The following is a 17,646-nucleotide window of genomic DNA, read 5'->3' as shown; positions in this document are numbered from 1 at the left end:
CCATCGGGTATGACAAATGCAACTTTTACTTCCGGTTGCGTTTGGCCTGTGTGCAAGATTTTTTGGGTTTAGCAGTATTCTCGCGTAGTGCCTGTGTTATCCTATTTCATCCGTCACTAAACTCAATTGTAATTGCAATTTGCAGATCTATATCTCAAAGGGATATATTTTGTTTGTCGTATGTCCATCCAGAATCTTAACACATTCGGTGAGTATTTAATAACGATATCTAATGTAAACTCCCTCGACTGGCCCTCGAGACACTGATCAAAATGGCGTAGCGTCTTTGCTGCGTCATTGTATCCCGTAAAGCTCTTTCACCCGTCAAAATTAGCCTCAATTTACTTCACCATCTGTAATTAATCAACTCATTTAATGGCAGAATCTATTAACTTGATTTCCGCGCTAACCAGCTCCGTGTATTTAAGTTGGTTTTCGAAGCATTTTTACCGAGCATTGTCTTATTTCTAGCTGGTATTTTTTTGTTTTAGACCCCTTTGCAGATGCAATCAAGGGTTCAGATGATGATGTCCAAGACGGTCTCGTGCATATAAGGATTCAGCAGCGAAATGGTCGTAAGACCTTAACCACGGTGCAAGGACTCTCTTCGGAATATGACTTGAAAAAAATTGTACGGGCATGTAAAAAGGTAAGGTATAGGGTAAATCTGTCACATTACCAGCCTTTCTTTATAGCTGTCATCCGCCTATGATAAGTTTAGTCTATATTTAGAAATGACGCGATTTTATTTTTTTCCACATTGCTAACTGAGAGTTGCTATTTTTTTTTTGTCTCTTGTTCGTGAAATATTTCATCTCTTCTGTAAATATTTTACAAGTTTATCATTGTGACTGTACTCATTTGATATATTTAACCAACACCAATACTTGTTCCTGTGTTTGTGTTTGTGATGGAAGAGTTCTAAGAAAGTCTAATGTATTCGTACTTATCGACCTTCTCCCAATTTAGCATAGTTGATGCCGATTCCGGAACTTACACAGCCATGTGAAGGTCTATCACAGTCATGGTTAATTGTAAATGTGTTTGTGTATTTGACTTTGAAAATCGAATTTTTTTTTTCTCATGCTGAGTAAGAAATATAATCAGAGAAATATATATACTCAAATCCTTCAGATTGGAACTGTTGATGTTAGCTTACTAATTCTAGACATTAATACCGAAAATTGCTTGATAATTTCCAGGAGTTCGCCTGCAATGGGACAGTAATCGAGCACCCGGAGTACGGGGAGGTGCTGCAGCTGCAGGGGGACCAGCGAGAGAATATATGCCAGTGGCTAACAAAATCAGGTCTGGCAAAGCCTGACCAGTTGAAGGTTCACGGTTTTTAAAAAAACCAACCACCCATGCCACTACCTAAGAAAACTCCACAGCCATTACCACCAGCAACACCTCATCATCATAAATTATCTGTATCAGTCGCTTCAACTTGTTGATACTTCGTGGGATATCCTGTTATATATATACGTATATATATTTCAATAAAAAAAAAAAAGAAAATATATATATATAAAAAAAATAATTTGAAAAATTTGAAGAAAAAAAACGTTAAAATAGAAGAAAACATAACAGTATACCGTATAGGCATAATATTCTAATAATATTATAGGAAGCAATATTTTTCAGCCTTATGTTAGGTAAAATCCGCTTAAAAACTTTTGTCACATATTAAATAGTTATTGTAGAAGAATTTAAAGAGAATTAGAATTTTGAAGAATAAGAAGAGAAAAAAAGGATCATACATTATATACGAAATAGGTACAGATACTGATAGCAACGGATGGATTTTGGTTTTGGCATTAGGTAATATGTATTTGGGTGCAATTGATGTATTCAGAGAAGACGCAGCTACTGTCACTAGGCGTCAGATTGGATTCTCATAATTTGTAAAACTGTCAATTTATTTTTTTGTGTATACAGTAAGGACAACAAACGCTAGTTTGTGCTTGATAATTTATGGTTGGTTTCTCAATTTTCGTGCCTTTAATCCCGCAGCAACTGTATTATTTATTAAAATATAGTATTTTAATTGGTAATATGGATTGAGTTTCTACTTGATTTTCTTTTTTCAAATTTTTGTTTGACAACACTTATTGAACAAAATATGTCACACGTCAGTTGGAATGAATTTGACCAAATTGAAATATATAGCATAAAAAAAAAGAAAATAAAACAAAAACCCGAAGTAAGGAAAAGGTATCAACGCTTTGTTTTTTTTTTTTTTTTTTTTATTTTGTATTTAAATTGTGGATGTTCTTAGATAAATAAATCAATAAATGAATAGTTTGTCATACTGAAATTTTATTACCTCCCAAATTTAAACACAATTGTGAAGCTTTTCTAAGTACCATGTCCAAGGTACGTTAAATTTGTTTGCTTGGGCCTCAGCCATCAACATTGCTTCAGCAGCATACATTGTGTGTGTAAATGGTTGGCAGGTGTCGAGTCATGCATTTTGAAGTACTGTATTTAGTTGCATCGGTAATAAATACAATGAATAATGCTCTAAAGTCGCGCCGTTTGAAAACTCGTCAATTTTCTGTCCTATTGGCCGCCAGTTATTTCTTCTTTTTTTCTTCTCACAAATGCGTGTAAAAAAAAAAGTAACGTAGATTGGATAAGCGCGTATGTGCCAGTGAAATCGTATGTGTATCATACGCATGGTACATACAGCTACCAGCAGGGTTCAGTATCTCGCAGCTAGCCGAGAAACAACAATATCCCTTCTTTTGTGCAGTGTACGTAAGTGTATGTTCAATACTTGTGCCAAGTTTCCTGCAGAACGAGATGACGTTAGTTAATTACTTAAGTAATTAATTAATTAATAGTTTGAAAATGCCAGAGATGAGACTAGTTTCGTTCTCGACCGGTAAAAACGACGCGGGAATACAACGTGCTAAAGGTTATAATTAGATGATTATTTATTTTGAACGGATTCACATTATATAGGCATTTGTGGTATGGTCACCTGGTAGGTGGTAAAAAATAAAGAGACAACACGTAACAAAAAGATGCGAATGGGCAGCAACGATACTTCCTTGTCGTGTTGTGGAAATCCCCCGAGTCGTTGATATGCGTTGATATGTAAACCTGATTTCATATTTCGCATGTCGTCGATCGTGGTTCGGCAATAATGCCAAGAGATGGCGCAGTTTTCAGCCTATATACCTGCAACCCATAATGCATTGAGCTACGGCATGTGCCTTTCTGTGTCGGCCATTTTGTAGTTTCCTTGAGAAATTGTGTTGAGTTGATTCTTCTCCTCGGTAAGATTTCTTTAAATAATAAAACGTCGTAGTACGTTATTATTTGAATGACGTAGATAATCGGATTCGCGTGTTTTCGCCTGATTATTATACCGTCGAAACATACTAATAGGGTGCGTGTCTCCACGCAGCGGTGCGCCCGCGGGGTCCGTAGTTGCGAGAAGAAACGAGTAAACGAAGCTGGCTGGTGAGCAGCCTATCGATAAAGGCACATGGAATCCGGGATTGTTTCGAAATGAATGGTGATTTCAGCAATGACACTTACTAAACATAAGTGGGCTAGAGCCAGTTGTCACTGTGTATTCGTATTCTTCAATACCCAGCCGCAATACGATTCTATATTTGGCCAGTCACATCCAACATATTGCATATCTTCTCTTTTCAAAATTCTTATCTCCAACTACGGGACCTTTTTATTTGAATACTATCGACGGGACACTACACGTTTACACGATTTGAATTTTAATTATTTAACGTCAATTATCAACCAACAATTATACCAAACTTACAGTATGGTTGTTCATTTTCACCAGACAGTGTTCACTCTTTGACTAACGCATAACAATATTCAGGGGGAAAAAGTATTCTATTAAGCCGCGTGCACACACATGCATCTGTTCAAACATTTTTCTCCCTGTTCCTCTACACCGATGATTTAAAATTAAATTTCATCATTCGTTCAACGCCTTGTTCGAATATCTGATTAACCTTCTTGGTTCATTCAAAACGTTTATCCGACATTCTTGTTGCGCTGTTCTAGGGTACGTGTACATGAATGGGGACATTGGGAAGCTCCCATCAGGGGCGGGATACCCAACCACCCCTGAGTCCCTGGGTACAGTGGGGGGTGCACCAACCAATAGTACAACCGGCCTAGATTACAGCGTCATGAACGGAGGTCCTAGTGCAGAATTGATGTTAGAACAAGGTGCTAGCAGCCTAAGTCCGGCGCAGCAACATGCCATGAACATGGGAGGGGCAGCTGCTTACAGTCCGATCGACATTACGGCGCTCGGAGAGGCCTCTGCCTCCATCGGATCACTCGCCGACGTCTCCATGCCCGGCATACCTCTTGACCAATTGAAACAGATGCTCTCTTCGCAGCTCGAATACTACTTCTCCAGGTAGTAGGCAATCTTTGAAGTCACACCAAAAACATAATACATCTTCAAACTGCACGATGACGCATCAGAGTTTCCTACGTATTATATCATAGTTTGTCAGTTTATTTCAATTTTTGCCATATCAGGATACAAACATACACTGTACATGTCAGCAAAACTTACCCGAAACCTTTGTTGTAATTTGAGCTGAATACTTATGCGTCAGATTTTGCAGTTGAACTACTCTTCTTTTCTTCGTACGTTTATATGTGTGTGTGTATATTATTCATTTAAAATGGATATATTCATTTATTGATGTCTGATTTATACAAATTCTGATTGACCTTTGGTTCTCTCCGCTAAATATTTATTCACGCGGATTCTTAGAACTGATAAAGAGTTGCTGGTAAAATGTAATGGATTCATTCATTGTTTATTTGAAATCTTACAAGTTTAATAATTCCGTTATTATCAAAGTCTAACTATGGTGAAAATTAAGCTCTGGCTACTACAATTATCAGTAAATTTATTAAATATTTAGAATTTCAGAGAAGATATCTTGGATCACAAAATTGGATTAACTGTTTGAACTATGGAGTTCACTAAAAATCCTAAGTTCCTGGTTGATTAGTATACCTGAAGCAGCCCTCCACAAATAAGAATAAAAAATCAAATTTCGTTAGTTCAAAAGGACAGTTAGATTCATATAATCTGGTTGGTGGAGAATGACAGATATTTACTTCTAACAATCCTTCATAACTCATCAAGAATATATCCATTTCCATGTTTACAATTTGCGTGACTACATAATTTCTTTGATGGTTAACTTTGTGCATTTTATGTTCTTTTTTTCTTAAACTGTGTCGATTTTCTTCGAAATTTTTTTTTGTGATTGGAACTATTCTTCAACTGTGTGAGGAGATAAAAATGTGTTCATCAAAGATGGGTTTCTGTAATTATTTAATTTGAAAACTTTTGAACCCAAGTGGTCTGCGCCATGTTTACTCAACACATTTCAAGTTGAAAATATTATGGGTCAACTGATATTTTCTGGCTCACGAGGCCCATGGCAAGGACACTTATTTGCTTTGAATTGAAGCCATCACATATGCATGAATAAATAAGCAAAGAACTCACCAACATTAACTTGTGAACATCAAAACGCTCGTTTACACTAATATTCCATCATATTGATCTCTTCAAATCGTTATCTCATTATTTTCTCTTGGCACTTGATTCAAAATCACAAATTTTATTTGTAGCAGTTTATTTTATAGCTTATCACAATCCAAATTTGATTTTAAGGTATCTGTAACTTGGCTCTTTGGAGTTATTGCAAGGCGATTAGAAAATTGCATCATACAATGAATACCTCTCTATTTTAGTAAATTTGCTGGATTTATTTTCTTCTTGTAACTTGGAACTGCTGTTAAATAAAGAATAACATAACGTTATTGCAAGTTTGTACATAAATTTATTTTTACTTAACAGAAAATTTATTCCACAAAACTGAATACAGTATGGTTTACATGCATACAGTGAAAAAGGCGATAAAAATTTAATCTACACTGCCAACGATTTGTTATTCGAACTTACACAGCGTTACAATGCAGTGACCTTGTATTTCTATATGATGGATTACAGTAAAGCACACTGAGGTCTCGAATTGCTGAATTATAGTTACCACTAACTGATTATCGTATCGAATGCATGTATTGTTCTATCGATACAAAAATAGAAAGTTACACGTTAATTTGACTAAATAATTTTTTAATTTTTCAGAGAGAACCTAGCCAACGATACATATTTATTATCTCAAATGGATAACGATCAGTATGTACCAATATGGACAGTAGCAAATTTTAACCAAGTCAAGAAGCTAACTAAAGATATCAAACTCATAACGGAGGTACTGAGAGAGTCTCCCAATGTCCAGGTGGACGAAGAAGGGCAGAAAGTAAGACCCAATCATAAACGGTGCATCGTTATTCTACGCGAAATACCGGATAGTACTCCACTGGACGACGTTAAGGTAAGCTTACATACATGTTTATTTTTTTTTTTCCCCATCCATTGTTTGGATTGTTGTGTAATAGAATATTTAGGCAAAATTCATTTTAGACGCATCTTTCCGAGTAACAAGATCAATTCTTTACAATGATTCACAGCTGAGCACACAAACAGGAAAGCTAGGCAGTTTAATAATTAATCGCTGAGTTTACGGATGCATCAAATTAAGTTGTTAGCTTGTCGTGCAACAATGACCTGGTTTTTTTTTTTTTTTTTTTTTTTTTTTTGATTTTTTTTCATTATAGAACACCACAATTCGTGACACTTTTTTTAATATACCAGTTACGACAAGTGGGTAAATGTTATTTCATTTGAGACAAACAATTGCGAGTATTGCGATTAAAGTAACTGATTTTTATGAATCAAATGATACTTTTAATTACTGATGGCTTAATGCATCTAGAAAATATCTCAATGTCATCGGCATCGTATCGAGTTCTACCGAGAATATTACTTTTTCATAGGTATGAATACGTGGAAATCACTTTTCAACTTTCTTGTGGGTGCTTTTAGCGATTAAATAGGGAGACCTCCGTTTGCCAAACAAGCAAAAAATGTTTAACTAATATTTTTATATCTGTTGGTGCATTTTGTAGGCGCACTATTCATATCTAATTAAATTTCACTTGATCTTGTTGAACACTTTTTTTTATCAATTATTTATTCTCTTTTTTTTTTGAGTCTAACAATCAACCAATTATTCTCCAATCAACTTTAATTGAATATGGTATTTGACATATAGTATTATTATTTCAGAATTTATTCTCAGGAGAGGGATGTCCTAGACTCATTTCGTGTGAGTTTGCACATAATAGCTCCTGGTATGTGACTTTTGAATCCGATGAAGATGCTCAAAAGGCTTATAGGTTTCTACGTGAAGAGGTTCGAGAATTTCAGGTAATTATTTCGCTCATATTAAATTCGTATCGACGTATTTCATATCCGTATAAGTGAATGACAGTGCTCATCACGCTGCAAGTACACTTCTGAAATAGAAGCAGATGAAACGATATTAAAAATTCTTTTATTCGACACAGGGAAAGCCTATTATGGCTCGCATAAAAGCTAAACCAATGAACAGGCTACCTATCCCAGCAGTTACTGGCGTTGGTGGGATTAAAAATGGATATCGGACTACTCCGCCTCCTCCGCCAGTTTATGATCCAAGCAACTACCCACCTGGCCAACAGCGCTTTATGTACACAACAAACGGCAATGCAATGCCGCAAACTACTATGCCACCGTATGCGAATCCAGTTATATATGTAAGTATGAAAATTTTCTTACTCAACGCTCTAAGAAAATATCGAGAGCTACAGTTTTGATTGACAGTTGTGAGCACACATGAGTTTGGACAAACATATTGCAAGATCCTTGGTGGATTGAATGTTCATATTTCTAAACTGATTGTGGAACGTGTCGCAATTAAAAAAAAAAACCTTTATAGTCGTCTGTATCATCAATTTGAGAGTACTATAATACTACATCCTCGTTTTTAGCATCAGCCATTTTATCCTGCTGGTATGATACCTTGGACTCACGGCAGTCCCACCGCTTATTTTGATATGGGTGTGTTTACGATGAACGGAATGGCGCCACATGGTTCATTCAAACCACATAACACAAGATTCACTCCTAGAAACAGGTAAACGAAATTGAGTTAGCACTTCGATTGTCAGATTGCAACAGACTGCAAAACTGCGTATAACCCACGAATGAAAACTTTGTAATTTTTTCATAGAAATTTTGTTAATTATGGGGCGTTTAAGATGATAATTTGAATTCTGTAGAAATAAACAAAGGAATGGATCTGAGAGAGGAGGTTTAATGGACAGTGGAGGTGGAGGAGGAATGGGTTCCGCAGGCCGATCTAACCATCCTCTGATAAGTGGTGGAGGAGGAGGAGGTGGTAGCAGCGGAGGAGGAGGAGGAAGTGGTGCTGGTGGTGGTGGCGGAGGAGGCGGAGGAGGAGGTGGTGGTGGTGGAGGAGGCGGAGGGGGGGGTCCAATGGTATCTGGTACGAGCACATCGGCTTCTTCGTTAAGCTTGCCACCAATGAAGCCAACATCCTCATCTTCCTATCAGACTGGCACAAAGTTCCACTCTTCCCATGCGACAACGTTGTCGGGAGGAGAGCCTCCTCAGTTCAGTAGCAGCAGCAGTGGCAACAGCAGCAGCAGCAGTGGCGGCAGTCACGTCAAGGCATTGATAGAGAACGATGCTCAGGGAATGGACTCGCCTATTCAATTTCCCCGCCATCGTACACATCGCAGGCCCAAAGACCAAGACGCAATGTCAAAGGCGAACAGTAACCCGCTTCCACCGATAAGAGAGTCCAATATAGCGAACAATTCTCAATACAATCGTGGCGTACAGTTTGACTTGGAAGCAGCAGCCTTCCCACCACTTCCTGGCCTGGATGCTGATCCTGCCAAGCTGCACACCGCCTCAACGGAGACCGCCGCAACCGATAGTTTGCAATCGCACTGGGAGAACAGGCTTTCAGACGTTGTAAAAGGTACTGCCAAGCTGAAAAGCACAAAAGATAAAGAGCCGACAGCGGGGGGAGTCGGTCAACAGTATCAACAGCATCAGGAGCAACAACATCAACAACAACAACAACAACAACAACAACAACAACAGACCAGCAACAGCAGCAGGTCAGCAAGTCCTGGGTCAAGCACAGGAGGTCCGTCGTCGTCCGGTACCTTAGAGGCTGTCGCCAATTCTGGCACATCGTTGGCAGCACCCACCACCTCCACAGTCTCAAACTCCAATTCCTCTGCCAGCAACACTGACTCTACAGACATCGCTCTCAGCACGATCACTCTCACTCCCCCGTCATCTCCCGATAAGTGAGTGCGCTTTATTCTTACACAGTAATTACACGCTCGGCACGTGCATTCATGCATATGTAAGTGTATACCTCTCCGCTCTCTGTATACGACTTACGTATGTATGCAACGCATGTGTTTATGTCTATACATGAATATATTTCTCTTAATCACTCGCTCCCTCACACTCTCATCGTTCTCACTCTCTCTCTCTTTCTTTCTCTCTCTCTCTCTCTTTCTCTCTCTCTCTCTCTCTCTCTCTCTCTCTCTCTCTTTCTACGGAATGCAACTACGAATTTAATTTAATTTTCAGAGTATTCTTTACGAAATTATTGCTATTACTATTATGATTATGATTACTATTATTATTATTAGTAATTTTACTTTTGATTGCTTTTGATAGTTTCTCCTCCCAACCCTTCTTGTATTTGTTTTCTTTTTTCTCCTTTTATTTTTTATCACCATTTACAATAATAATTGAAGATAAAATTTAATAAACATGTGTATAAGCACATATACATATCTACATATGCACATTCACGTATATATATGTATTCTATAATATGTATATATGTATGTTAATACACTCAATAAGGCAGAAACGAAAGGGAAAATATGTATAAAAGTAGTATACAAGCACATAGTTTGGAGGCTGAGGCTATGCTGAGTTGTGTTAAATGTTTTGTTTGGCTGTGTTATGTGCTACTACATGCTGATATTGTGGATGTGCTGAACGTACCACATATTTAGATACATATATATATATATATATATATAACCCTTATATATATATATATATCACCCTTGTACACTCAATAATGGAACGTGCAGTAAACAAAGCAAAACACGTACGCTTTACGCATATATGGATGTAAAAAATTTATGAAAAATGGAAAAATGAAAGAAATTAAGAGACGTACAAAGGAGTTCCTGCACGACTCTCAGGAGTGATTCCGCTGTTGCTGCTCTACTGCCCATATGTGTCGGTTAAATATTAGATATGATGCGTGTCCGGTTTTATTGATTTGCCATTCTTGATTAATATCTAATTTGTCTTTGACAATTACTGTTGTCGTTGTCAATATTTACTTTTTCTATTTCTTTTCTCTTTGTTTTTTTTTTTGTTTTTTTTTTTTTATTTTTTTTTTATTTTTTTAGTTTCACAGAATTACTTCTCGTCTTCATTATGTTATTTTTATTGTTTACGTTTTATTCCCTTTAATCCCTGTATCCCTGTAATGATAGTTACATACAATATCAGGGATGGTGACATTTGCATAAACGCAAGTTTTTCGTCAGATCGAAGTAAATAATAGGTGCACTGTGATTGTTCCTAATTCTAGAATAACAAATAACGAAGAGAAAGGAAATGGCAATTAAAGTCTGCAAACAATTACATCAGACCTAGTATAAAAATGTTGGAACAACCGTGTTTTTTTTTTTTTTTTTTTTTCCCTTCATTTCTTCTTACACAAGATAGTCGACAACAAATATCCACTGCTAAACGTATAAATGACGCGCTGGTAATACATATATTAATATTAAATTAATAATATAACATAAATGTCACAAAAAAAAAAAAAAAATCCAAAAAATAATAAAAAAGCGACAAACAAAAAGTGTATGAATATATGCGAGAATGCATTCAGTACTACGTGGCGGCACAACGCACAGGTTTCTTCTCCTATGCAGGTTGGGTATCAAGTGCCTGTACTGTTGCTACACATGAACAATACTTGAGGACTACTATAATATTCAGGGTTCTTTAATATTATTATTATTATTACTATTATTATTATTATTATTATTATTGTATTAATGTTATTATTAATTGTTCGGTTTCAAGTTACTTTTAAAGGCATTTTGATTAAAGTTTTAGTTTTTAATATCAATAATTATTAAGCTGTAATTTTCGACGAGTAAAAAAAAAAAAAAAAAAAAAAAAAATACAATAAAAAAACAGAAAGCATGGTTCATTATTATTTGGTCGTGACTATAGGTAGAATCATTGTCAATGAAAGTAAATAAACGATGTGTATACTGGTTTGTTAACCGTATGTGTTGCAACCTTGCAAGACCCATTCCCTAAAAGACACAAAAACAAATCTTTGCTACTATTTGTTGGAGAAAAAAAAAAAAAAAAGTCAGAGAAAAGTTATTTATTGTGCGGTATTGCCAAACTCCGCAATTATCGTGCATGCCTTTTTTTTTTTTATTTCTTTTCTTTTTGTAAAGCACCCTGTTTTTTTTTCTTTTTTTTTCTTTTTCTTGTCTCTTACTTTTTGTATCTGTTAAATTTTTATTTTATTTTTTTCTTCGAATTACCTCGTTATTATGATTCGTATATGCACGTCTTCCTGGTAAAGTTCCTATATTACTGTAATACACCGCTGACAGATTTGTAAAGACTGATGACACAAACATGGTGAACGGCGTGGATGAGGCTATTAGTACAAATCCACATGCGACGGAGGATGTTGAACCGGTAACCAGCTGCAGCTGCAACGTCTCTTCTACGCACCAGAGTAACCAGATACAATCAGGAGTGACGTCGAGCTCTCTTATAGTAAGCGATTAATTCGATTACGTTAACAAATTTCGTCCGTTAATTGATGATTATATCAAAAATTTGCTATTTTTTAAATGTCTTTGTCGGTCTTTTGTACAAATATAATATTTTTCTGTATATCAAGTATGTAACATTAATACGAATTTTGCTTATTTTTCCTCATCAGGACCTCACCAGGCCGAGCTATGCTCAAGTAGCGCAACATTGCCGGGAACTACGTTGTACAAAACACAAAACTGATGAGAAGGATGGAAATATGTAAGGCCGATATGTAAGTAGAAGTTTTATTTCATTGGACATATATGACAATTGTTAGTCTAATATTCAGTTTTATTTTATTTTTTTTAATCATTCGTTGAGTTCAAACTGTGGTGAATTTGTAATTTTTTTTTCTTCCCCCTCACGTCTTATTTCATTTACTCAGATCATCCATTTATACAGTTGTATATACTCTTACAGATTTCACTGCAATCAATTTCAATAATTAGCAGTTACATGCACCTGAAAATGGGTTGGACGGGTCGTTTGCCAGCCGCTTTAATCTTAAAGCGAGTATGGTAGGCATTGAAAAAACAAATAACAAAGAAAAGATTATAAGAAAAATGAGAAACGAACTTTTTACATTGTATACAGTGACTTTGCCTATATTATACTAATTGTGGCATCGATAAACGACAAATGATAAACGAGAAGAAAAATCATAAAACTAAAGGAGAAAAATACAAAAAAAATTAAAACAGCAGACAAAAAAAAGTATATATATAAAACCCAAAAAAAAAATGAATAATAATTCAACAAAAACCAAGTATTCAAGGAAACAGTAATTTTTCCCTTACAATTAAGAAAATAATATTAATTGCTGACAGGATAATACACTGTGTAGGAGAGTGTCGTCGGTACTTTGGTTCGGTCATTTCGGAGGTATATATTAGTTGAAATTTGTTTCGATTTTTAAAAAAATCGTGAGTGAATACATACCTTTAATATATTTATTTGGAAAATAAATTTACTTCTTTTCACACAAATTATCGGGCCGTAACTATAAAATGTTCACTACCTTCGTGCCAAATCTTGACACTTGTTTACAGCTTGTATGTTTTACAACATATAACTTTGGCCAATCGTCTTTCTGTAACAATTTTGAGTAATTCATATTTATATTCCATATAGGGATAAAGTTCAACTTCATGTTTGCTGTCAATTTACCTTCTCGACATTTGTTGTTCAGTTCAAAGTAGGAAACGAATTTGAAGCAGTTTAAATCTATTAAATTTTCATTTTTTCTTTTCTTTTCTTTTTTTTTTTTTTTACCTCATATATTCCAAAGTTCTTCTGTCACGTTGATATGAAAGAGGAAAAAGGTCTTGTAATTTCCAGAATGTCAGCGATATGGTTCTGCTTATAGCAATTTTCTTTGCTCATGTAGTTATAAAAAATTTCAACCAACCAGATTGGCGTTGACGATGGTATGTACATATATATATATATATATATGTGTGTGTGTATGTATGCACATAAATAGACATTATACCCTTTTAGCATCCATGCAACCGTTTTTTTTTTTTTTTCCTCGTAAATATTTCCCAACAATATTTTATCGCCACTTCAATGGTTATACGCTATGTTGGAATTATTTTGCTACAACACGTATATTTCACACCTTATGAACATTTCATTAATTCCAATAAAATTCAATCAGTAACAACGTAAAGAATTTGATTTGAAATAAAAAATAACGTTAACTTCAAAACCATTCGTGTCTTTTAAAGAAGAAGAAAAAAAAAACTAAACTCTTGGTTGATTTGGGACGCTAGGGTGTTTTGGCGCCGAACGAGTTGAACTTTTGCGGCGGATATAAAAAAAGTAATTGTTACTTGCTACTATGGGCATTATAATTGGCGTCTCGTGTGGGGAATTAGTTATATCTTAGCTCGATATTATTACTTGTTATGGACATTCTGGAAAGTAGTTTCTTTTTTCTTTATCTCGAACATGCAAATTGTAATACTAAACAATTTCAAATATATCATGATAACTTTACTGCCGTTATAGACCCTTGTTACGGCACTGTTTTATTTTCTAATGATATATTGTTGAAGAAATTCATAATAAAAAATTAAAGAATATCAGACGACGTAGATTTATGCTTTAGCAAGTAACATGATAATTATACCAATATTAATATTAATAATAATAAATAATAACAATAGTAATAACAATAATAACAATAATAATAATAATATTAATAATAATAACAATAATAATAATAATAATAATATTGATAATGGTAATGATATAAAAAGAAGAAGAAAACGAAAAAAGATTACAAAAAAAGATGTCACGAAAATGGTATTTGAGCACACAAATAAGTGCCTCAAGTGTTGTGTATATTACAGGAGCTTGGCTTTAGATGTTATACATAATTATATGTAACTACATAATATAATAGTTAAGAGCGCATATGATATATTTGTTACTGATATGCATGCAGAATTAAGGTTGCTGAAAGATTGAGAAAACAAAACAAAAATGCTGGAAAAGAAAACAAACAAACGAACAAACAAACAAACACGAGAAGAAACAATCTCCTGCATAAAATGAATTACCGTTGTATGTAATTGATATTTTAAGTTTAAACAAGCTATGCTGCCTTTTAATTTTCTTTTATATTTCAAACAATTGTTCGCGCCTACAAACAATCGTACATTGAGAGATGTAACTAAATTAATAGTCAGCTGAAAACTGATATATGTATTAGTTGTTTCAGTTTCACATTTTGGTGCTGTAGGCGATTTAGTATAAAAAGAGGAATAAGCGAAAATAAAAAATAAATAAAAAAAACAAATAAATAAATAATAGGTCCCTCAGCTTTGGCCCAGTTTTTATTCATATAATACTAATTATTAGATGGAAAAAAAAAAAAAAAAAAACTTATAAGATATCTTTTGGGTCGTTTACACACAAATATAAATATATATATATACATATATACTACCACACCCGCATTAACACAACAAAGAGAAACGCAGAAAGAAAGAAAAATACAAAAACAAAAAAAAAACAACAAACGAACAAAAATAACAAAAAGAAGAAGAAGCCGCAGCGAGTTGTATAATAATAAAGGCTGGTTTATGCGTAAAAGTAATCGATTAAGAATGAATAAATAAATAATTAAACTTGTTGTTTAATCATAAATTAAATAACACTCTAACTATGTGTGGGCGTGTGCGTGCCTCTGTGTGTGCGTGCGTGTGCGTGTGTGTGTGTACGCTTAATTAACTAAAAGTTGACAAAACTTTTCACCGACAACGTTGTTTTCATCCTATAAAGCTGGCTCTGCATTTTTTTTTTTAACTACAAATTTTTTTTTCTTTTTTTTTTTTTTGTGCTTCTTTATACCTGTACATACAGTGTTTTTCAGTGGAACGCAAAATCTTTCTAGTTTATTTTTATTTATGTTTTCGCTTCTTCGCGTAGAAGTTTTCGTAATTTTTGAATAACTAGGAATATGGGGTGAAAAGTTTGACGAAGGGGGAAAAAAAAAAAAAAAACAACAACAACAACAATCAATTGAGAATTTATTTCAAACACATGAGGATAAATGATAATTCGATTCGTGTTCAACGTAACATGGCTTGCCGCAATTTATGACGTAGCACGAGACTTTGATTTTGATTCATCTTTTATATTTTGTTAGTTTTTTTTTTCTTCTTTCTTTCTTTTTTTTTTTTTTTTTTGTGCATAATTAATTTGTTACTGTTCAAAACGACAGTGCTACCTTGATCGATATTGTGGCTGGCAGTTATTAATTCAATCATCAACTGGCTCAAACTGTGATTAGAATATAGCCCCCCCCCCTCTCACACCTACCGAGAAACACAAAATGGAAAAAAAAAAAAAAAAAAAAAACTATAATGTACTATTTCATAGGCTACAGGCCTTAAAAGTCTGATTTTTTTTTAATTACTATGAAAATGTGTATTATAATATGTGATCTTACGACGTTTGTTTATTATACTATGTAAAATGACAGATTTCGAAATTAAAAATTAATTACTGTTATCATTGGTTCAATTCTTATTTTCATTACTTCTAATCTGCTAAAATATTGAGACTAATAATTATTACTCCTAGTAACATCTCATTTCTAGTTTTCATATTTAATTAATCTACCACTGATGTTACGAGCATTAAATTTGTTTGGGATTAAAAGAGTTACTGTATAAGTATCTAGTTTTTTTTTTTTTTTTCTCCCCCTACCCCCTAAAGTTTGGAATATCGGTGCATTGTTGATGTGAAAATTAAATCATATATTCTTTTGATTTCATTTAAGACCAGTAGATAGGGCAAAAACAAAATAAAAAGAAAAACATAATTAAATAAAAATCATCGCTGCTAAATTAAATAAATGAGACTGACAGAATTTGTTCCGCAAAACAGATAATAAACAGTAAAATGAATGAATGATTAAAACAGTTCAATGAAAATTACATGACATATATATACAGTTATCAACAAATATGTAAAAAAATTCTTATTTGTGGTGTAAAGTAAAATAAGCCATTTTGCGAAATAAAGAGAAAAAAAGAAAGAAAAAAAAAATTCATTTCGCAGCTAACAAATGACTGATTCTTGTAACTTTGAATTTCGTTGAATCAAGTCAAACTGTGTCAAGAAATGTTAATTAATATTGTATCATGAATAGAAAATCTATAATATTTTTGTGTGATTTAATTTAATCCTGAGATTTCTGAGAATTTGAGCGATGCGAAAGTTTGACTTGTAAAATGAACGTTACTCGAATTATTGGACTTTCATATCGTAAATATTTGATATTGCGTCATCGTTTGAATGAACAATAGCTTGTTACGATTAAACAAAGAAAAAAAAAACGCTTTTAGATCAAATTTTTTGAACAAGTCATTAAGAATTGAAAAGACATAAAGATTTTGTGCACTTTTGAATCAAAGTTTATTTTGGTCTAAAATAGATAATTGATGTGGTCACAAAATCCATACAATATGACGAGAGTGAATGAAATCACGCTTTTTCTTTCTCTAAATTATCTATTGTATATTTGTAGACTAAAGTTACATATTTATATATTAACGTATGAACAATTCATCATAGTTTAGCCAAATCAGGAGGAACGAGAAAGAGAAAGAGAAAGAGGTAGAGGGAGTGAAAGAGCGTTGAAAAAAAAAAAAAGAAAAGAAAATGGTATGTTTATCAGCGTCAGATAACATCGACGAGTAACAAACCGAATTTCATCAAACAATGAAAACAAAAGTGAAGAAATTAATATGTGGGTGTGGAATTAAATGATTCAACTATATTAAAATGTAATCTGTGATTATGATGTTTCTGTAAAATAACCATAATTTTACGTTAGATAAAACGAGTAAAATTAGAGTATTCGAAAGCAGGGAATGCTTGACATGATTTACTAGCTTAAGTTTATCCTAATTGAGGTTTTCATCGAACGAGAGTAAAAATCTGGCCAGCCTTTGGTGAGCCATTCATCGTTATCCCTGACTATTGGAAGTGAGAGAAAGAGAAAAAGAGAATAAGAGAAAGAGACAGATAAGGAAACAGAATCCATTTGAAATTGATAGAATAATTATTCGTAATATTTAGAAAAGTTAAATCACTGACACACATTTTGTTATCGAAACTTAACAATATTCATTTCACGGGTAAATTATTCATAATATACGAAAAGTATGTTTACCAATTAAATCAAGTTATGTTTTTAATTATTTCACAGTAGCTTAATATCTATTCAT

At 33.9% G+C, this 17,646-nt stretch overlaps 2 protein-coding genes across 2 annotated transcripts; both read left to right on the top strand.

Moving 5' to 3' along the window:
• Window positions 1–27: 27 nt before the first annotated feature.
• On the top strand, window positions 28–2,050 carry LOC124174587 (eukaryotic translation initiation factor eIF1). Its single transcript, XM_046553805.1, has 3 exons — window positions 28–208; window positions 492–649; window positions 1,203–2,050. The coding sequence occupies exons 1-3, from the start codon at window positions 181–183 to the stop codon at window positions 1,347–1,349; spliced, it is 333 nt and encodes a 110-aa protein (XP_046409761.1). The 5' UTR covers window positions 28–180; the 3' UTR covers window positions 1,350–2,050.
• Window positions 2,051–2,732: 682 nt separating this feature from the next.
• LOC124174588 (la-related protein Larp4B) lies at window positions 2,733–13,705 on the top strand. The gene is made up of 11 exons (XM_046553806.1): window positions 2,733–2,920; window positions 4,045–4,408; window positions 6,170–6,419; window positions 7,214–7,354; window positions 7,495–7,722; window positions 7,957–8,102; window positions 8,248–8,345; window positions 8,454–9,312; window positions 11,689–11,857; window positions 12,027–12,131; window positions 12,320–13,705. The coding sequence occupies exons 1-10, from the start codon at window positions 2,854–2,856 to the stop codon at window positions 12,120–12,122; spliced, it is 2,418 nt and encodes an 805-aa protein (XP_046409762.1). The 5' UTR covers window positions 2,733–2,853; the 3' UTR covers window positions 12,123–12,131; window positions 12,320–13,705.
• Window positions 13,706–17,646: the final 3,941 nt, after the last annotated feature.

The sequence above is a fragment of the Neodiprion fabricii genome, chromosome 2, assembly GCF_021155785.1.
Source record: "Neodiprion fabricii isolate iyNeoFabr1 chromosome 2, iyNeoFabr1.1, whole genome shotgun sequence".
Taxonomy (NCBI): Eukaryota; Metazoa; Arthropoda; class Insecta; order Hymenoptera; family Diprionidae; genus Neodiprion; species Neodiprion fabricii.
Note: the sequence above shows the minus strand (reverse complement) of the source record. Positions and strands in the feature narration are given on the sequence as shown.